We start from the raw sequence: 22,541 nt of genomic DNA, 5'->3' as shown, positions 1-22,541 counted from the left end.
ACACACACCACATGCCACACACTATTTTTACAAGGAGATGAGAGTATAATGAGGAATTTCTTAAACACACACACACACACCCAAAATAAGTCACATATTTTGTGACCTCTCATGAAGTAACACCACTTTTCCTGCTAAACTAGCTGTTTAAGCTCCCTGGTCGATGGTGACTGTCACGCGGTCGTCACGCGTGGATCTCTAATGTGGCCGTGTCCTTTATTATTCTTAGTACCAGGAGATAATCAGGTAGTATATATTAGCTCAAGGCTTGCTAGTTAGCTAGTTGTGAGTTAGCTTAGCTGCCCCACTGGCAGGAGCTCACCTCTCTGACATCCTGTCATGTTGAACCACTACAGACACATTAAAGCTGGCGATGTAACGACTGAAACAAGACAATTGAACAGTCTGGCCACACCCCCTGCTAGCAGCACATGCTAGCAGGCCAGATCACTCTCAGCTTCTGTTCACCACACAGTCAGCAGGGGCTCCAGGCTGGACCACCAAACCTGGACCCCTGTCACCACATCCTCAGCTAGGACGTCGAGTCGGGTCAGGCACGTCAGCTGGCCTCTACAGCACTACATCAGTGACATCAGCAACCAGCTCGCTGGCTCACTGACGCGTTGGTTGGGCTGCTTCATAACAACATTATAGTCATTGTATCATTGAGGTCTGTTTTTAACAGATGCGATCACAGTGAACACACACCTTCCTCATCTTCATCTTCCTCAGCTCGACCAGGCATTGACCCGATCAGGAAATGGGACACATTCACTGACATGTTCCTATCCAGTAGTGGAGCAGCGTCTTCATGTCGTTAGAGGACCGGGTGACGTCGGTCCATCATCAAGCCAAAGCAAACACCACCAGCGCTTGACAGCATTCTTCACTGCCATGACAGTCACGATGTCTCTCAAGTGTCACTGTTCGCAGATTTGTTTTCTTAGTTCCTTTTCTGCTTAGTTTAACGGGTGTGAATACAAAATGAAAGAAGAACAATAACCTGTCTGCCTGAGCCTTGAAGTTTCCAAGAGGATCTAAAGGGGGACGTGGGTAGGAGACGCTTAACATGTTTGACATTCTCTGACTCAATGTCTCAGGACTGAGGAGTGTCTCGCCACTCAGTCAGCACTCTCATGTCCACCGTCGCCCACAAGCAGCATGCAGCAGACACAGAACCTGCCCCACTTGACCTGGTCCAGTCCAGTCAGGTTTCTGTGTGCCCACGAATCCATTCATCCATCCCTGCTGCCTCTGTCCTAGTAGAGCCGGAGTAGAACCTCCCTCCTAGTAGAGCAGGAGTAGAACCTCCCTGCTGGTAGAGCAGGTGGAGAACCTCCCTCGTAGTAGAGCAGGAGTAGAACCTCCCTCGTAGTAAAGCAGGAGTAGAACCTCCCCCCTAGTACAGCAGGTGGAGAACCTCCCTCCTAGTCGAGCAGGAGTAGAACCTCCCTCCTAGTAGAGCAGGAGTAGAACCTCCCTCCTAGTAGAGCAGGTGGAGAACCTCCCTCCTAGTAGAGCAGGAGTAGAACCTCCCTCCTCGTAGAGCAGGTGGAGAACCTCCCTCCTGGTAGAACAGGAGTAGAACCTCCCTCCTAGTAGAGCAAGAGTAGAACCTCCCTCCTAGTGGAGCAGGTGGAGAACCTCCCTCCGAGCAAAGCAGGAGTAGAACCTCCCTCCTAGTAGAGCAGGTGGAGAACCTCCCTCCTAGTAGAGCAGGTGGAGAACCTCCCTCCTAGTAGAGCAGGAGTAGAACCTCCCTCCGAGTAGAGCAGGTGTAGAACCTCCCTCCGAGTACAGTAGGAGTAGAACCTCCCTCCTAGTAGAGCAGGAGTAGAACCTCCCTCCTAGTAAAGCAGGAGTAGAACCTCCCCCCTAGTACAGCAGGTGGAGAACCTCCCTCCTAGTAGAGCAGGAGTAGAACCTCCCTCCTAGTAGAGCAGGAGTAGAACCTCCCTCCTAGTAGAGCAGGTGGAGAACCTCCCTCCTAGTAGAGCAGGAGTAGAACCTCCCTCCTCGTAGAGCAGGTGGAGAACCTCCCTCCTGGTAGAACAGGAGTAGAACCTCCCTCCTAGTAGAGCAAGAGTAGAACCTCCCTCCTAGTGGAGCAGGTGGAGAACCTCCCTCCGAGCAAAGCAGGAGTAGAACCTCCCTCCTAGTAGAGCAGGTGGAGAACCTCCCTCCTAGTAGAGCAGGTGGAGAACCTCCCTCCTAGTAGAGCAGGAGTAGAACCTCCCTCCTAGTAGAGCAGGTGTAGAACCTCCCTCCGAGTACAGTAGGAGTAGAACCTCCCTCCTAGTAGATCAGGTGGAGAACCTCCCTCCTAGTAGAGCAGGAGTAGAACCTCCCTCCTAGTGGAGCAGGTGGAGAACCTCCCTCCTAGTAGAGCAGGAGTAGAACCTCCCTCCTAGTAGAGCAGGGGGAGAACCTCCCTCCTAATAGAACAAGAGTAGAACCTCCCTCCTAGTAGAGCAGGTGTAGAACCTCCCTCCGAGTAGAGCAGGTGGAGAACCTCCCTCCTAGTACAGCAGGAGTAGAACCTCCCTCCTAGTGGAAAATGTTTAGAACCTCCCTCCTCGTGGAGCAGGTGTAGAACCTCCCTCCTAGTAGAGCAGGTGGAGAACCTCCCTCCTAGTAGAACAGGAGTAGAACCTCCCTCCGAGTAGAGCAGGTGTAGAACCTCCCTCCGAGTACAGTAGGAGTAGAACCTCCCTCCTAGTAGAGCAGGAGTAGAACCTCCCTCCTAGTAAAGCAGGAGTAGAACCTCCCCCCTAGTACAGCAGGTGGAGAACCTCCCTCCTAGTAGAGCAGGAGTAGAACCTCCCTCCTAGTAGAGCAGGAGTAGAACCTCCCTCCTAGTAGAGCAGGTGGAGAACCTCCCTCCTAGTAGAGCAGGAGTAGAACCTCCCTCCTCGTAGAGCAGGTGGAGAACCTCCCTCCTGGTAGAACAGGAGTAGAACCTCCCTCCTAGTAGAGCAAGAGTAGAACCTCCCTCCTAGTGGAGCAGGTGGAGAACCTCCCTCCGAGCAAAGCAGGAGTAGAACCTCCCTCCTAGTAGAGCAGGTGGAGAACCTCCCTCCTAGTAGAGCAGGTGGAGAACCTCCCTCCTAGTAGAGCAGGAGTAGAACCTCCCTCCTAGTAGAGCAGGTGTAGAACCTCCCTCCGAGTACAGTAGGAGTAGAACCTCCCTCCTAGTAGATCAGGTGGAGAACCTCCCTCCTAGTAGAGCAGGAGTAGAACCTCCCTCCTAGTGGAGCAGGTGGAGAACCTCCCTCCTAGTAGAGCAGGAGTAGAACCTCCCTCCTAGTAGAGCAGGGGGAGAACCTCCCTCCTAATAGAACAGGAGTAGAACCTCCCTCCTAGTAGAGCAGGTGTAGAACCTCCCTCCGAGTAGAGCAGGTGGAGAACCTCCCTCCTAGTACAGCAGGAGTAGAACCTCCCTCCTAGTGGAAAATGTTTAGAACCTCCCTCCTCGTGGAGCAGGTGTAGAACCTCCCTCCTAGTAGAGCAGGTGGAGAACCTCCCTCCTAGTAGAACAGGAGTAGAACCTCCCTCCTAGTAGAGCAGGAGTAGAACCTCCCTCCTAGTGGAGCAGGTGGAGAACCTCCCTCCGAACAGAGCAGGAGTAGAACCTCCCTCCTAGTAGAGCAGGTGGAGAACCTCCCTCCTAGTGGAGCAGGTGGAGAACCTCCCTCCTAGTAGAGCAGGTGGAGAACCTCCCTCCTAGTAGAGCAGGAGTAGAACCTCCCTCCTAGTGGAGCAGCAGTAGAATCTCCCTCCTAGTAGAGCAGGAGTAGAACCTCCCTCCTAGTAGAGCAGATGGAGAACCTCCCTCCTAGTAGAGCAGGTGTAGAACCTCCCTCCTAGTAGAGCAGGAGTAGAACCTCCCTCCTCGTAGAGCAGGTCTAGAACCTTCCCTCCTAGTAGAACAGGAGTAGAACCTCCCTCCTAGTACAGCAGGAGTAGAACCTCCCTCCTAGTGGAGCAGGAGTAGAACCTCCCTCCTAGTACAGCAGGAGTAGAACCTCCCTCCTAGTAGAGCAGGTGGAGAACCTCCCTCCGAGTAGAGCAGGTGGAGAACCTCCCTCCTAGTACAGCAGGAGTAGAACCTCCCTCCTAGTAGAGCAGGTGTAGAACCTCCCTCCGAGTAGAGCAGGTGGAGAACCTCCCTCCTAGTACAGCAGGAGTAGAACCTCCCTCCTAATGGAAAATGTTTAGAACCTCCCTCCTCGTGGAGCAGGTGTAGAACCTCCCTCCTAGTACAGCAGGAGTAGAACCTCCCTCCTAGTAGAGCAGGTGTAGAACCTCCCTCCGAGTAGAGCAGGTGGAGAACCTCCCTCCTAGTACAGCAGGAGTAGAACCTCCCTCCTAATGGAAAATGTTTAGAACCTCCCTCCTCGTGGAGCAGGTGTAGAACCTCCCTCCTAGTAGAGCAAGTGGAGAACCAGCACATCTGAGACAGCAGAGATGAAATCCTTCCTTTACCAGCAGGAAGGTGGAGCAGATCCAGGATCAGTGGGGACGGATGTCTGCTTTGACCTGCTGAGGGGAGGGAGAGACAGAGGACAGGACAGAGACAAAGATGGAGAAGAGACAGACAGAAGAGAGAGGGAGTGGGAATAATGGTGGTAGTACTACTAGTACCAGTAGTACTGGTGGTAGTACTACTAGTACCAGTACTAGTAGTACTCATACCAGTACTACTAGTACCAGTACTACTGGTGGTAGTACTACTAGTACCAGTACTACTGGTGGTAGTACTACTTGTACCAGTACTACTAGTGGTAGTAGTACTAGTGGTAATACTACTAATACCAGTCGTACTGGTGGTAGTACTACTAGTACCAGTCGTACTGGTGGTAGTACGACGAGTACCAGTACTACTGGTGGTAGTACGACTAGCACCAGTACTACTGATGGTAGTACTACTAGTGGTAGTACTACTAGTACCAGTCGTACTGGTGGTAGTACTACTCATACCAGTACTACTAGTGGTAGTACTACTCGTACCAGTACTACTAGTGGTAGTAGTACTAGTTGTAATACTACTAGTACCAGTACTACTGGTGGTAGTACTACTAGTACCAGTACTACTAGTGGTAATACTACTAGTGCCAGTCATACTGGTACTGGTAGTACTACTAGTACCAGTACTACTGGTGGTAGTACTACTAGTGCCAGTACTACTGGTGGTAGTACGACTAGTACCAGTACTACTAGTGGTAGTACCACTAGTACCAGTACTACTAGGTGTCAGCCTGAGGCTCTGCAGTTCTGCAACCTCCTCCATCAGCATCAGTCAGGGGTCTGGGAGCTGAGAAGCACCAGGACTCAGACGAAGAAGTCCAGTTAGTGACCTGCAGCTGTGAGACAGGAAGGAGGGAGAAGCCCAGTGCATCATGGGAGATCCCTGCCAGTGTAGGCCTGTTATTTGTCTCCCTCCATATCAGCAGGACTTCCCCTGTATGAAGGTCCCTCCCCCAGGCCTCAGTCAAAGCTGTGAGGGGGAACAGAGGAGGAAGCAGTTGTGAATATTTCTGGCTCAGTTGCATTCCTGCAGATTTGCAGAGAAGTTTAATTAGCACCTAGTTTGAGGCGAAGTTTCCAGAGATTGACGTGTGGTGCCTGGAGCTCCGTCAGCTGGGTGATTCAGTGTCCCTGTTGCAGTATCACAGCTCCAACAGCAGACGTTGTCCAACAGAACCAGTCTGTCTGTGTCTCACTGCTTCAGGCAGCCGCATGGGTGGAAGTATGTTCTTTTTCTCTCATAATTATAAACGCGGGGTTCGTTAACTTACACAAGTCTGTCGGAGGACATTTTAGAGACGTTCAGGGGATGATTAAAATATTCAGAGAAAGGCTGAAGAGGGTCCTTATCTAATCTGAACCAGTCCAGTGGACAAGTCCTCCAGTGGACGTGCCAGCCCCCTGCAGGTCGTTGGTGGAACCTTCAGCGTCTGCCGCCCCTTTCTCAGCCCAGCACGGATCAGGGTTCTTTACTTAGTAGAACTTCAGAAATCCCTTTTGTTTTTGTTTTTCACTTTCATGTCTTCCTTGTACATACAGACATCAGGAGACTGCACGTTACCATGGCCATTAATCACACAACCTGGAGGCTGACGTGCTTGAGTTGAGGAGGCCCCGCCCCCACCTGGGTGTGAGCGCAGGGATGAAGATAAAAGGTGAGCAGGTGAGAGGTTGTCAAACCTCCCGCACAACCTGAGCAACAGCTGGATCTTTCTCATCCTCTTCATCACCGTCATCCTCCTCCACCAGACCTCTGAAGGTAAGAAACGCCGCTCACCTCCAGCGTCAGCAACCTCCGTCGACGGCACAGAACCACCAGAAAACAGCCAGAAAACAGCCAGAAAAACATCCGTTCACTGAGTCAACTGGTGGAAGTCAGGTCAACTTGAAAAACACTTCACACCACTTAAAAGAATACTTTGTTAAATATTTAAATACCTCAACCCCCGACCAGTTTGCAGTAAAATTTCCAAAGTTTTGTGTTTCCCGGTTTTCCAGAACAGATTTTGACTTTGTGGAGATGTTTGAATTCATCATCTTGGGATTTTAAATCTTTTTCTGATATTTTATTGAACAATTATATTGAAATCATGAAGCGTTAATTAATTGGTTAACCTTTGAACCCAAACGCAGATTTGAAAGGTGCCTAAAAAAACAAAAACAGCAACACTGCTGATGATTGTGATTCCATGAAGACGTGCGTCAGAAGCTGCACAAACGTTAACCTTCGGTGCTCCGGGCGATCCAAAGAACAAAGCCTTCATGGAGCTGGAAGCAGGACGCCGAATCACTCGGATCAACAGTTTTCACTTTGGGCTGAAACACAGAAAACGGCTCCCTCCAAGGCTGGAAACACGGTTTCACACTGATTTGTGTTCAGGAAAGGTTTTCAGGATCTACTGCACCGGACATGTACTTCTACTCATTACCATAGTGTTTCCACGGAGATGCAGCACTTTAGATTGACAGGGAAACACGAGCCACAGCAATAAAAACACGCTTTGCTTCAGCGTGATGTTCAGCGCCATCATTTGAATCCCATCCTACGTGATTACAGGATGAAAGTCTTTGTGGTGTGTTGTGACATCATCACATCCTTACTGACTGTGTTTGTTTCAGCTGTCCATCATCATGCCCTGCCCCCTGATCTACCTGCTGTCACTCAGCCTGCTGGCAGGTAAGAACATATAGAGGAGCTACCTGAGCTGTGGGTTGGACTGCTCGTCTGGGCGCTGTGGTTACTGGCCGTCAGCTGCCAGCAGCTCCATTCAGCAGCTCAAAACATTTGAGTCTGTTTTTCTTTTTCCTCTTAAAAGTTCAATTAATTCTTAATTCATCGTTCTCAGAGACGGATGAACCCACAGCAAAGCCCGTCAGACATGCGTTGAGCTGTGGGACGACTGAAGTGATACTTCACTCACAAACTGTATTTCACCTTCCAAGTACTCACTAATAGGAGTATTCAGATCACTGAGATGTTTTCCTGGTGACTCCAGAACGTAGACGCCACGTATGTTTAACTTGAGGCTAATGGAGCCTGACAGCTAACAGCAGCAGAATTGTCCAAAAAAAGCGTCCATTTAGGAAACCCTGGTGCTTCCATGAAGAAAAGTGGACAGGTGTGAGCGTGGATGAGCCCGCCGCCGGCGCTGGTTCACCGTTGCAAGGAACCTCAGAGGTTCTGGGACAGTTTGCTTTTGTTGATTGTCTGTCTCCGTTTGTGAGCAATCACTTCAATGAAGTGTTTTTGCTGTAGAATAGAACCGGACCTGAGCTGACATCACAAATCCTCGACAGTCAGTAAAGATCAGAAACGTTTTCCTGTTGGGTTCTGTGTCTTAACAAACTTCCTGTTCATTTTATTTTTACAAACTAACTGAAAACAGCTTCTTTAAATGAGTTTCACTTTGGAGAGTGAGAGTCCTGTTGCGCCATGTGAGTGCGTCTGGGACTCTCCACATTTCCAGGTGTTAGCCGTGTAAATGCGTCGTAGCCGGGAATCGGACCCCCGTCTCTGACGGCAAGTGTGTCAGACCCAACACCTCTGCTCCAGCAGGTTCATCACCATCAACCATGTGACTCTGTTGAGCCATGTAATTTTAACCCATCGCACGCCGCCTCCGCGTGATGAGGTACTGGGCCACGATTGGCACAATGTAGCTGTGACGTCACTTGTCTTGAGGGGGCGGAGACTTTCAATCTTTACGTGTTCCAAGCAGTTTAAGCTTTGCGTGTCGTCACGTCTGCAGGTGCTGCGGCTCTGAGTATCTACACCCTTGACGAGCTGGACGAGCTGGGTTCTGGTTCTGGACTGAGGGACTTCAGTGAGCCCACGGAGCTGAACATCAGCACCTGCCCCTTCACCTTCTACGGACAAACGTACAACACCATCTTTGTGAGTAGACGCAGTGGGAAACTGTTGTCCAGTGATGATGGCGGCCCATCTCAGACATCGTCGTCTCTCTGGTCTCTGCAGGTGAGCTTCACAGGTGGCAGATTCGTGATGTGCTTCACTGGCTTCTACAACCCCGGCCTCAGCGACAACTGCATCATCGGGGCGCCGTACGAGGAGGACATGGGCGAGATGGAGATTGGGTTCGATCAAGGCTACGATAACCTGATCACCGCAGAACTGCCAGAAATCACCAGGCCCGGAGAATGCTACGTTTCCCTGGTGATAGATGACGATGTGAGTGTGGTGAACGTTGTTCTTGTTGTTTAGACGCCCACAGGAAATGATGTCATAACACTTTTGCTTCGTGGGCAGGTGGTTTACAGACTCCACAGCTTTGGTAGACAATCAGCGTTGTACTTCTCTGGACCCGTCAACGACCCTAGTGGCTCTGTGGTGAGTCTTAACTCTTAACGAACTAAAAACTGTTTGTGATGTCATCAGGAGGGTCAGTGACATCACTGATGAACCACACTTAATGTCGCATCTATAATGGTGACTGTCAGGTGTCTGTGACAGGTCCTTCACGGCCTTGGGACCCAGATAATAGTGAAGAAGCAGTTTATTGACACATTTGTCCTCGCAATAATCATGCTGGCGTGACAGCGTTTGTTTACTGCCTGGAAACGTTCAGACAGACGACGCCTGTGACCACGTCTCTGAGTTTTGATCCTGCAGGTTCACCGACACGTCTTAGCGCATTTAGTGAGGGAAGACAACGAGTTTGGACTTGTTTGGAAGATTTGTCGTCTCGTGTCATAACTTTGAATGTGTTTGTGTTCTAGGACATCAGAGTTCTGGCCAACGGAACCACCATCCAGTCAAAGTCATCTGACTCTAGCGGGCCCATCACCAACATTTTTGACCTGAGCGGCTGCAGACATTTAGGTTGGGGGATCCTTTAGTTCCTCCATTTGTGGTCATTAAACACAACATTATGTTTTCTTTTCCTTAAAGCTGATCAACTTTGACTGTTCAACCCAAACCCTTTGTCTTTCAGGGGTGGTTTATGCACCAGGAAACATGGTGAGCAACCCAGACGCCTGCCTCCTTCTGATCTGTAACGAGACTTCGCAGCTGCAGGTCACTGGATGTGGCCCCACAGAGCGTTGCCTCGGCAACAACATGTAAATAGCTTTGTTTTTGTACAGGAGGAAGAAAATTGGGCTTCTGATTCCAAAGCTCCAAATGTTCAGATATTATAGTCAGGATTCACCTCAGCAGAGCTCCAGCCAGCAGAGGGCAGCAAACTCTGCATGCCTAAAACACAGAACTGACATTTGATTAGTTTTGCGTCAACACACAAACACTGTTTTCAGCTGAAAAAGTGTTGTGATGGTTTCATTAAGTTAGGTGTCTTGTTCTCTAAAACTAAAGGGGGCCCCCTGCTGGCTGCAGGTCTGAGCTGCAGCTCTCCGCCACTGATCTGACCAGGTTTTATTTATCTAGGTGCGTGCCGTACCTCACCTGCACTGTAGCTGGCCCGGCTGTCATCGACTTCAGCAGTGAGTTGAACTCTGCCCTTGACAGCTGCGGGTACGAGTTGGTGAGTCTTCCATCAGAACCAGACTTCAAAGTGAAGGCGAATTTCCGGGAACGCCGTCTTGAAGATGTGAACTTCTTGGACAGTGTGACGGTGCAGCTGGGCCCATCCACATTTTTCCTGGGGCCGTACGGAACCGTGGAGGTGAGCCACATCCCGCTTCCCTCAAGTGTGGTTTCTGTTCAGCTGGTAAACTTTCCACACACTCACATCTACGGACTCAGGGAAAGTGTCACGAATGCAAATCCATTGTGGATTAAAACCCTAACTGACTTGTTAGTAGCTTGTCCACAGTTCCACTGGCGTCTCCTACGGAGATCCATGGGCATTCATTTCATTGCAATACTACAAGTGGCCACTGGGAGGTTCAGCAAAATAACCGCTCCATTAATGCAACAGCAATTGTTGGGTTCCATCGGTGTATTTTGTTGTATTTATGGAAGTATCGAAGAGGAGATGAGAACTTTTCGGAATCAGTGCTGACACAGCGATTCTCCATCTCATGTGACGGTTCTGCTGATTCCACTGCGATCGCCTTTATGGACGTTCGTAAACTTAAACTTGGTCAGCTTCGCCTTCGTCTCCTGACAGCAGAAACACACAGCTGGTACATAAGGACTGCTTCAGGTTGTCCAACTGAAGATACGCCTTCCCTGATGGACGGCTCCTCTTCTTCTGCTGGAGCCACGTTGCGTATACCGCCATCTTTTGGCAGCATCATGTTGCCTATTATATTCACTCCAAAGTAGTAGGAACACCTGATGCTCATTTCTTTTTTTGACAGATTACCACAGTTTGCTTAGATTTTGCTGGTCAAATAAACGGAAGCACAACTGCAGCTGTAAGCCTTCGGTTCTTCCCTGTGCAGGCTGATTCAGAAAATGACTCGCTGCTGCAAGCTGCTTATCACTCCGACCGTCGGAGCGAAACACACTCAGAGACAGATGCTGGATTATCTTGTGATAACTAATCAATTGTGGCGTTTTCTCACTATGTCCCTCTGCTGTGACGCAGCTCAACGACACAACGTTGACCCTCAGCAGTTCGGTCCAGGACTTTGACGGCGTCAAGCTCTCTAAAGACCAAAGTGGAGTCATGGCCACGGTGATGCTCAGCAACTACAACACTTCTGTCCTCTTTGACGGCACCACCATGCTCATTGGGTTGGAAGGTACAGAAAAGTTCATTGAGCTGTTGGATCTTAAGAAGCTGTGGGAATCTGTGTCAGATCCTCTTAACAGAGCCATCATTCAGCTAAATACGCTCAAATACTCCTGCTGAAAAACTTCCTCACGTGAGCTAAACTCCCCATGCAGGCTCCGCCCATTTCCACTCTATTATTCCCATGAAGTATATAGAAAAATACAAAACCGACTTAAACTGCTCCGATTGCAACTCTAATCATGTAGAGCACACTCTCAGCTCATCCACTAGGTGGCGTTTTCTCACAAAATTCCACAACATTAAAAAGCTACATTTTTCAACTCATGCAAGGTTGTAGGTTTGAATTTAGCATCTATGGACAATTGGATTAGAAATTCTCCAAAACAAACTTCATCCATCCATCATCCAACCCTCCATCCATCCATCCATCCATCCATCTTCCATCCATCCATCATCCAACCATCCATCCATCCATCCATCCATCCATCCATCCATCCATCCATCATACATCCATCCTTCCATCCATCCATCATCCAACCATCCATCCATCCAACCATCCATCCATCCATCCATCCATCCATCCATCCATCATACATCCATCCTTCCATCCATCCATCATCCAACCATCCATCCATCCATCCAACCCTCCATCCATCCATCCATCTTCCATCCATCCATCATCCAACCATCCATCCATCCATCCATCCATCCATCCATCCATCATACATCCATCCTTCCATCCATCCATCATCCATCCATCCTTCCATCCATCCATCATCCAACCATCCGTCCATCCATCCACCCATCCATCCGTCCATCCATCCCTCCATCCATCCATCCATCCATCCATCCATCCATCCATCCATCCATCCATCCATCCATCCATCCATCATCCCTCCCTCCATGTTCCCCCTCTTCTCCTGTTGAGGGTGGTGGGGGTGGAGCCTATCCCAGCAGCCTTCCCCCTGGACAGGTCACCAGTCCATGGCAGGGCCAACACATAGAGACAGACAACCATTGGCTCTCCCAGCCACGCCTACGGTCAATTTAGAGTCTGGATTAACCTGGTCCCTCTTGATGTCTTTGGACTGTGGAGGAAGCTGGAGTACCAGAGAGAACCCAGCAGGAACAGGGAGAACATGGAGACTCACCCAGAAAGACCCCGTGCTGCAGCCGGGGCTCCACCCACAACCTTCTTGCTGGGGGCCACACTGAGGACCACTGCTCCACCGGGCCGCCCCCAAAATAAACTTTGTCGTCATCTTCCGCTTATTCCTCACTAGTAAGGGTTGCGGGGGGGTGGAGCCTATCCCAGCATCGACAGGCGAGAGGCGGTGTTCACCCTGGACAGGTCGCCAGTCCATGGCAGGGCCAACACATAGAGACAGACAACCATTGGCTCTCCCAGCCACGCCTACGGTCAGTTTAGAGTCTGGATTAACCTGGTCCCTCTTGATGTCTTTGGACTGTGGAGGAAGCTGGAGTACCAGAGAGAACCCAGCAGGAACAGGGAGAACATGGAGACTCCACACAGAAAGATCCCGAGCCCGAGCCGGGACTCGAACCCGGAACCTTCTTGCTGTGAGGCCACAGTGAGGACCACTGCACCACCGTGCTGCCCCCAAAATAAACTTGTTATTCCAAAAATTTAAAAAAAAGAAAAGGAGAAGTGACCCTGTCACATCACCACCTGTGTCAGGTCAGACATCTGAGGTGGAGCTATGATATTCTGCTTTAGTTAATACATCTTTCAGTTCATCTCAGCAATTGGCTGCTCTGCAGTTACATAACACTTTCAGCAGGAAACACTGACTCAAGGCCATAAATGCACCAGGTTGTGATTGTCTGAATGGCAGCTGCTTTTTCAGCCCAATTTCTCTCCTGAACCTGTCCAGGACCACAAGAGGACATAATCCTGATGGGTCTCTGCAGCAACTCCAGTTATATCACTGAGTCCAGAATCAGCGCAGGAGGGTAAGATCTCAGCTACAAACTTCGTATCTCCATGCACGTCCCCATAGAACTCAGCGTCCCATAAAGCACCCTGGTGTGCAACAGTTGAGGCTTGTTTGTTGAAGGCGACCAGGTCTGACCGTGTGTGATTTGTCGCCCCCTAGCTGTGACACTCAGAATCAGAACAAGTACATTGCTGCCCAGAGTGAAATGGTTCAATATGACGACAACCCAGTGTCCTGCAAAATAGCAACGGAACGGTGAGCAGCTTCCTTCAAGTGATGATGACATCATCTCTGGTCAATTACACGCTAGGTCACAGGTTTACTGTCGTTCATGTGTTGTGTGTGAGGAAGGAAACTAAATCACCTGAACTTATTATCCTGTTTTATGTCTCTTTGTCTTTGCAACAGCTGTAACCTCTTGAGGGGCGGGCCCTTTGCTGCCTGCAACTACCAAATTGACCCTGAGCCGTACATAAACGCCTGCAAAGAGACTTTGTGCAGATATCCTTTGGTGGACGGCCTCACCTGTCAGTTCCTGGAGGCCTACGCCACCGTCTGCGAGATACGCACCAACACCGAACTGAGCTGGAGGTCAACTTTGAGCTGCTGTAAGAAACTTGAAAATGAAACAAAATCACAAAAAAGCTTTCACAGGCTAACAGGTTTGCTAGCATATCTGCAGACTCTTACGTTGTGTTCAGAACCAACAATCAACACTCCCTACTACATTCTTCATGTACTACATACTTCCTGCTAAACTTGCAATTAGCCCAAAGATGGGACCAGCTACATTTTCCACCGACCAAAGGTGAAGACATACCTTCTAAACAAAAGCACCACTCTATAAGTCTTACATCTTAACATGGGATTTTGCCTTGGAATCAGTAAGAAATCAGGTCATTAGTGTCATGGTTAGCTGGGTGGATGGCTGATGAGGATTCTCAGTCTTCCAGGTAGGTCTAGCTAGGTGCTAAACGAAGGCTACTGGACTTGCTTGAGATCTTTAAGATAGTCGGGAGTCACTTGTTTAAACCTGGTTTGTCTCTGAACTCATTAGCGCAAATTCCCAAACGTGTTATTTGGATAAACGGACCACACTGGGAACGTTCTCATTGCATGCGCCTTCAAGTCGACCATTATGCAGTCTGAAGAGACGCACTGCATTGCGGGGCAAATTGGCGGTGTGTGTTCAGTGAGCTGACGGTGTATTCGTGTTGTTGCTAATCTCGGAAACACCTGGGTATTTGTCAAGCTCACCAACTCCACAGCTGAAGCACACTTCACTCTCTGTTTGAACTCAGATGCAGTTCTGAATACAGGCTTGTCTTGTTTGGTGATATGTCTTTGTCTCTTTGTCCCTCAGTGTCCCCTGTGGCCTTCTGTCAAGGAAGAGTCTGCACTGATAACGAGTTCTGCTCTCAAACACTTGCTGGTGAAGCTGGCTGCTTCTGTCGGGCCAACTTTGCTTCCTCATACAGATCATCAAACACTCTTGGTATGACAGCTGTGACAACCACATGACAACAAGGATGAACAATGTCTGGAAAATGTGAAATTTAAGTAAAAATTCAAATTGTGACGTTTAGGTGGTGAGACGGTCTGCAACCAGAATACTGTCTCGGTTACTCTGGTTGGTTGTCTCCTGGAGGAAAAAGGCATCGACATCTCAAAGCTGCATCTCAATGACCAGAGCTGCCGAGGTCTGCTAGACAAGCAGACTAACATGGTGACCTTCAGCTTTGGCGGGAGCAACACCTGCGGGGCGGTGATCACGGTGGGTTGTCAGCCAGCCAAATCCCTGGTTCCTATAGTAGAGAGAATTCTAAACTGAACTGGGTCAAGAACTGGTGAGGGTTTCTGCAGTAGAGGTTGGATAAGAACATATGAATCCCTGTGACCCTGCAGACCAACAACACTCACGCGATCTACAAGAACACCATCAAGCTGCAGAACATGTCCTCTGATGTCATCATTCGGAAAGACCAAGTCTACATCGACTTCGCCTGCATCCTGGACCAGTCGGATACAGAGAAGATGTCCTTTAGGATCAAAGACAGGTGTGCGTGCTGGCTGGATGAGTTTTATCCTGGCAGGAGTTTCTGACCATAACATGGCTTGTGTGTGTGTGTGTGTGTGTGTGTGTGTGTGTGTGTGTGTGTGTGTGTGTGTGTGTTATCTCTACAGTTCTGTTATTGAACACATCACATCTGGAGTGTGGGAGTACAATCTGACCATGAGGGCGTACAGTGATGCCAGCCGCACACAAGTCCTGCTGCCAACCACCGAAGTCCAGCTGGACCAGAGGACCTGGGTGGAGCTGAAGACGGAGGGGCTGGATGGCAGCTTGGTTGCTATGGTGACAGACTCTTGTTGGGCGACCAATGAACCAACGGCTGAGGCTTCTCTGAGATATGACCTCATCAATGGCGGGTGAGAGCACAGAGAGGTGGCAGTTGCTCTGTGCTGCTTCTATTTGGCTGAAACAGAACTGGTACCAGTTGGGTCACGTCCTGAAAATCTGGTCCTGTTCGTTTTCCTTTTTCTGAGCAGCTGTGCGAACCCTGATGACCACACGGTGATGGTGATGGACAACGGACTGGGAACATCCAACTACTTTTCCTTCAACATGTTCCAGTTCTCTGGGAATGATGGGGACGTCTACCTGCACTGCAAAGTCAAGCTGTGTGTCAAACAGAACAACACCTGCACTGTGGTAGGTCACTTGAACACATCACCTGAACACTTCACCTGAACACATCACCTCAACACGTCACCTGAACATGTCACCTCTACATGTCACCTGATCACATCACCTCAACACGTCACCTGAACACATCACCTCAGCACATCACCTCAACAATGGTGGAAAAATGCCGTATTGCAACATTTTGGGGAATATTCAGTGGTAAAATATTCAGCGACATCACCCTTATACAGTGACGTGTTACCGAAGTCACTGGCTCGATGGGTCATTCCAAGGTTGTCAAAGGAGGGGGGTCCGATGGGGTTTAATCTCTCGCTTATATAATAATCACTAGCGGATCTCAAACCTTCCTCTCTTGAGTAAAATCCCTGACAGAGCAGCTGCTGACAGATTCTGTTAGTCCGACCGGGAGCTCGATGAGCCGAGAGGCTCTCGTTTACCGTATAAGAAGTCCCAAAACCTGGCTGAGACCTGGGTCTACACCCCCCAGAAGAACCCAGAAACCCACCTGTTCAGTAAAGTCCCATTTTCCAGCGCCAGATGGGTTGTTCTCATTAACTAACGTTGGTTAAGTCAGTTTTGTGTTCCCACTCATAAAACTTCCTTGGCTCATGTGAAAGCTTCAACACAAGAAATCAGACAACGTGAGACCAGCGTTCAAATCTGTCAGACTCTGAACTGATTTATGCTTATTTCTGCATTTCCGCTCCTTTCAGCCATTTACAGCATTCACATTGCTGGAGATACACGTGTTTTGTAATTTTTTAAAATATATTTTTTGACTCTGCGGCCCGGTGGAGCAGTGGTCCTCCCTGTGGCCCCCCAGCTAGAAGGTTGTGGGTGGAGCAGTGGTCCTCCCTGTGGCCCCCCAGCAAGAAGGTTGTGGGTGGAGCCCCGGCTGCAGCACGGGGTCTTTCTGGGTGAGTCTCCATGTTCTCCCTGTTCCTGCTGGGTTCTCTCTGGTACTCCAGCTTCCTCCACAGTCCAAAGACATCAAGAGGGACCAGGTTAATCCAGACTCTAAATTGACCGTAGGCGTGGCTGGGAGAGCCAATGGTTGTCTGTCTCTATGTGTTGGCCCTGCCATGGACTGGTGACCTGTCCAGGGGGAAGGCTGCTGGGATAGGCTCCACCCCCACCACCCTCAACAGGAGAAGAGGGAGAACATGGAGGGAGGGAGGGAGGGATGGATGGATGGAACGATGGATGGATGGAACGATGGATGGATGGAATGATGGATGGATGATGGATGGATGGATGGATGGATGGATGGATGGATGGATGGATGATGGATGGATGGATGGATGATGGATGGATGATGAATGGATGGATGGATGATGGATGGATGGGTGGATGGATGGATGGGTGGATGGATGGATGGATGAATGGATGGATGGATGATGGATGGATGGATGGATGGGTGGATGGATGGATGGATGATGAATGGATGGATGGATGGATGGATGGATGGATGAATGGATGGATGGATGATGGATGGATGGATGGATGGATGGATGGATGGGTGGATGGATGGATGGATGATGAATGGAGGGATGGATGATGGATTGATTTTTTGAATCATTTTCTTACATTCTTTTTTGTAAAAAATCAATTGAAAAGTTGATATGAAAATGAGCATTGGGTTAATTAATAAATATTTTTCAACAAGACACTCCAGAAAATGAGTAAAAGGAAACAAACGACCCTAAAACGACTTTTTGTTGGTGGATGTGCGGGTGAGCGTGTCAGACGCGGTTCTGGGGACACACAAGCTCATTTAAACTACTACTTATTCATGATGTAATAAACCCAGCTGACCTTTATTTGTGGGCGGGGCTCTGACGCTGCTCTTCACCTCTTTTCACCTTCGTTCTCTAGAGCTGTAACAGCGGATCTCGGAGACGTAGGTCGGTCAGTTTTGAAGATGACGATGAAGACCTGGCCTCCATCAGCTTGACCTGGTTTAACTAGGTAAGACATCAGCACGTCTCAGTCCGTCTCCCCCATGACTACAAGTGCAGCACCGAAGTCTCAGCTCCAGCTGAGGGTGTGGCAGGCAGGTGGCAGGCAGGGGGCGCCATCTAACAGCAGGACTGAGGAAACCATTTATCACATGATCACGGATGTCACATGATCACAAAATACATTGGCATGGCTGCAGTGTTTCATTCAGCATTTTGAAAACACTCCTGCAAACAGGTTTTTGTGTTTTTGCTCATTCATGTTTGGAAGTTCCAGTTAAAAAATGTTCACCTTATAAAGACCAGTCCAGTATTTGCACGTGTTTGTCTGGACGACCAAGTACTTTACGAGTGTTTGACACAGTCCTCCAGTGTTTCAACGGGAACTTTTCCTCCGTGAGACTCGTTTACGTCTGAATGTATTTCACGTTCCAATTGACGTCATATTTGTGCATCTTCGAGTCAAACGTGGAGGTTCCAGCTAGGACGGAGGAAAGACCCCCATAACCTTCTGCTTGTCTTAAAGGTGGTTACCATGACGACTCAGAGAGAATGACAAGCTGCTGACCTTTGAACCCACGACTGTTTTGCCCTGATCCGGAGCCTGGATGACTGAGACGACGTGTACATGTTACTGAGTTTCTTACATGACGTGTAATATGGAAACGATTGTAACTTTTATCGAATGAGAAAGGCGACAGGTTCTGAGACCGCTACATGATCACGTGCTCCAGCTTGCTGGGCGGCGTTTGTACAGTCCAACTATCCCAATCCATCCCACTTTGTCTATTTAACATGCTGGATCAGTATAATTGCACATCTCGTAATTTATTTATATTATTTTCTATTATGATTTTAAAAAACTAATCAGGTTAGAAACCTTTGATTAAAATCATTTTGTGAGATTTATTTCTTCTCTCAGATGTCAAACCATTTTCATGATTGTTGAATTGACTTGGGTCGGTTTTCTCTCCTGATTGTCAATCAAAATCTCCTGACTGGCGTCAAGTTGAACTGAGAATCCCCCGGAGGCTGCAGGCCACTGAGTTGGTTTGGAAACTGAATTATTGAAACTGTTCAGAGGGTTTTTCCTGTGTGGAGAGAGAATTTGCTCCATGACGTTAATCAATGTTATCAACTAGGAGAAGGATCCATTTGCTTCAGACTGAATGCTGCATTGACAACACTGACCAGGACTCTCCATCCCTTTAAATCACATTTACAAACACTTAGAAAGTTGTGTTCCAGTGAATTCAATCATATTTTATGGCATTTTAGTTTGTGTTATGGGCTTTGAACTACATATTGTGTTATTTTATGGCTTTTTATTTGTTTTAATATTAATGTATTCCACTTTATAACTCTAATGTATACATAAATATATATGAAACCCTGTGTTATAAATATATATATATATATATATATATATATATATAACAAATAAAGTTTAAGTATGTTTAAACGAGTTCTTGATTGTCATGCAAGAAGATGATTAATTATTCATCAATTAAAACTTTGAGCTTCATTTTTAAAAAGTCTAAATACAGCATATGTGTGTGTGTGTGTGTGTGTGTGTGTGTGTGTGTGTGTGTGTGTGTGTGTTATGGTTAGGGTTAGGATCCACCAGGAGTTCTACCGTGTATCAGAGGGTGCTTGAGGAACATGTTAGATCATCTGTAAAAATTAAACTTGAAGGAGAACTGGACCCTGTAACATGACAATGACCCAAAATGTACCAGGAAATCCACCAGGGACCGGCTGAACTCTAAGAAAAGGCGAGTTCTAGGATGATCAAAGGCCAGACCTGAATCCAAGTGAGATGCTATGGGGGACAGGTTGGTGGGGGAGGTGGGGTGTAACACCAACTATTAGGGGGCAGTTCAAATATGTGTTTTTGTAAAACAAGGTGAATTTTTGTTTACTTGCAATTAAATCACTTTATTTTACAGAGATAAAAAATAAGATTAGCCATCAATATGTGACAATTTCTTAATGAAGAACTGAATATTTGGTGGGTCCTCCCTCGGTCCTCCTAGTGTCCAGCCTCAGGGTGCTGGACTTGGAGTGGAACCCTCCCTGCAGGATGAGGAGCTTCCTGGTCTTGGTGTCAGGGGTCTCCATCTCCTCCTTTGGCAGCTGATGATCCCAGTGGGGGTCTGGTGGCTGGCAGGGCCATGTGACTCCAAGACTCGCCCATTCCTGCCTGCAGCTGGAGCGCACCATGGAGAGGATGGTGGATCCACTTCAGAACCACATCATGCGCCAGTCTTAGTGGTCATCTGGCTGAAGGGGACCCCATCCAACCTCCCATCATCCATCCATCCATCCATCATCCAACCACCCATCATCCATCCATCCATCCATCATCCAACCAACCATCATCCATCATCCAACCATCCAACCAACCATCATCCATCATCCAACCACCCATCATCCATCCATCCATCCATCATCCAACCAACCATCATCCATCATCCAACCATCCAACCTCCCATCATCCATCCATCCATCCATCATCCAACCAACCATCATCCATCATCCAACCATCCAACCAACCATCATCCATCATCCAACCACCCATCATCCATCCATCCATCCATCATCCATCCATCCAACCATCCATCAATCCATCATCCATCCATCCAACCATCCATCCATCCATCATCCAACCATCCATCATCCAACCACCCATCATCCATCCATCCATCCATCATCCATCCATCCAACCATCCATCAATCCATCATCCATCCATCCAACCATCCATCCATCCATCCATCCATCCATCATCCAACCATCCATCATCCATCATCCATCCATCCATCCATCCAACCATCCATCATCCAACCATCCATCATCCATCCATCCATCCATCCATCATCCATCCATCCAACCATCCATCATCCAACCATCCATCATCCATCCATCATCCAACCATCCATCCATCCATCACCCATCCATCCAACCATCCAACCATCCATCCATCCATCATCCATCCATCCATCATCCATCCATCCAACCATCCATCCATCCATCATCCAACCATCCATCATCCATCCATCCATCATCCATCATCCAACCATCCATCCATCCATCCATCCATCATCCAACCATCCATCATCCAACCATCCATCCATCCAACCATCCATCATCCATCCATCCAACCATCCATCATCCATCCATCCAACCATCCATCATCCATCCATCCAACCATCCATCCATCCATCCATCCAACCATCCATCCATCCATCATCCAACCATCCATCATCCATCCATCCATCCATCCATCCATCATCCAACCATCCATCATCCATCCATCCATCATCCATCCATCCAACCATCCATCATCCATCCATCCATCCATCATCCAACCATCCATCATCCATCCATCCAACCATCCATCATCCATCCATCATCCATCCATCATCCAACCATCCATCATCCAACCATACATCATCCATCCATCCAACCATCCATCATCCATCCATCCAACCATCCATCATCCATCCATCCATCCATCCATCCATCATCCATCCATCCATCCATCATCCAACCATACATCATCCATCCATCCAACCATCCATCATCCAACCATCCATCCATCATCCATCCATCCATCATCCAACCATACATCATCCATCCATCCAACCATCCATCATCCATCCATCCAACCATCCATCCATCATCCATCCATCCATCCATCCATCCATCCATCCATCATCCATCATCCAACCATCCATCCATCATCCATCCATCCCTCCATCCATCATCCATCCATCCATCATCCATCCATCAATCCATCATCCATCCCTCCATCCATCCAACCATCCATCCATCCAGCTGGAGTACCAGAGAGAACCCAGCAGGAACAGGGAGAACATGGAGACTCACCCAGAAAGACCCGTGCTGCAGCCGGGGCTCCACCCACAACCTTCTTGCTGGGGGGCCACAGGGAGGACCACTGCTCCACCGGGCGCTGCCACCCATTAATTTGAGACGAATGCAGTCAAATGCTGCTGCCTCCCATTGGTCAACAACAATACTGCATCTTGTCCCTGCTGAGGATGGAAGCACCAGCGGAGTTCTTTATTTGTTTCCAGAATCTCAACTTTTGACTTTGAACTGAAAATTCTGAGTTCCACAAACTCAGCAGAACAGACAGTGGAACTCTTTGCTCCTCAGAGTTTTGGGTTCCAAGTGGTAGGATACGCCCCTGCAGGACAAACTGGGTAGAACTACAAGGGGATTCCCAAAAATCAATGAGTGACATTTTATTCCAGAATCAAACCAAGTATTGCTTGATGGCCACCATAACGATCATAACAATAATAATAAGACGAGGAAGGCGAATCTGTCCCATGACCAATAACACACGTGTTTGCGTAACACATTTACTGTCTCAGCTGTGTCTCCTCCGTCTCATGCTTCTTTTCCATCCTGTCTTCATGGCGTGTTATCACACTGATGACAGTCTCGCCGTGTCATTAGCAGATGAACTGGAGTGCTTCAGTTGTGAGTCTACGGTGAGTCGTTTTCCATCCTGCTGCTGATTACCATAGAAACTAATGAAGCAGCGAGATGGGGGGCCACTGAGGACGGCGTCTGCTCTGCTTCACTCCTGCTAAGTCTGCCTTTATTGATCAGGAGGGAAATTTGGCTAGCAGACAGACTTGGAAGCACATACAGCAGCTAATCACACGACATGGTGAACGAGTCAACTAAGGGGGATGAGAG

General features: G+C 48.6%; 1 protein-coding gene across 2 annotated transcripts; it reads left to right on the top strand.

The window, feature by feature from the left end:
* The first annotated feature begins 6,190 nt into the window (after nucleotides 1-6,190).
* LOC147255298 (uncharacterized) lies at nucleotides 6,191-19,623 on the top strand. Of its 2 annotated transcripts, none has more exons than XM_086212930.1 (19): nucleotides 6,191-6,286; nucleotides 7,147-7,204; nucleotides 8,277-8,422; nucleotides 8,504-8,716; nucleotides 8,795-8,875; nucleotides 9,265-9,367; nucleotides 9,480-9,606; nucleotides 9,929-10,166; nucleotides 11,037-11,193; nucleotides 13,082-13,160; nucleotides 13,304-13,399; nucleotides 13,553-13,752; nucleotides 14,508-14,639; nucleotides 14,731-14,918; nucleotides 15,050-15,201; nucleotides 15,329-15,574; nucleotides 15,695-15,857; nucleotides 17,727-17,819; nucleotides 19,421-19,623. In XM_086212930.1, exons 2-18 carry the CDS (start codon nucleotides 7,159-7,161, stop codon nucleotides 17,817-17,819), a joined length of 2,460 nt encoding a protein of 819 aa, XP_086069056.1. In that variant the 5' UTR covers nucleotides 6,191-6,286; nucleotides 7,147-7,158; the 3' UTR covers nucleotides 19,421-19,623. The 2 variants fall into 2 exon arrangements, with proteins under 2 accessions (XP_086069056.1, XP_086069055.1); XM_086212929.1 differs by lacking the exon at nucleotides 19,421-19,623 and adding an exon at nucleotides 18,336-19,229.
* The last annotated feature ends 2,918 nt before the right edge of the window (nucleotides 19,624-22,541 follow it).

The sequence above is a fragment of the Aulostomus chinensis genome, chromosome 9 (assembly GCF_037954235.1).
Source record: "Aulostomus chinensis isolate RoL2024-O1b breed Wild chromosome 9, RoL_Achi_v1.0, whole genome shotgun sequence".
Taxonomy (NCBI): Eukaryota; Metazoa; Chordata; class Actinopteri; order Syngnathiformes; family Aulostomidae; genus Aulostomus; species Aulostomus chinensis.
Note: the sequence above shows the minus strand (reverse complement) of the source record. Positions and strands in the feature narration are given on the sequence as shown.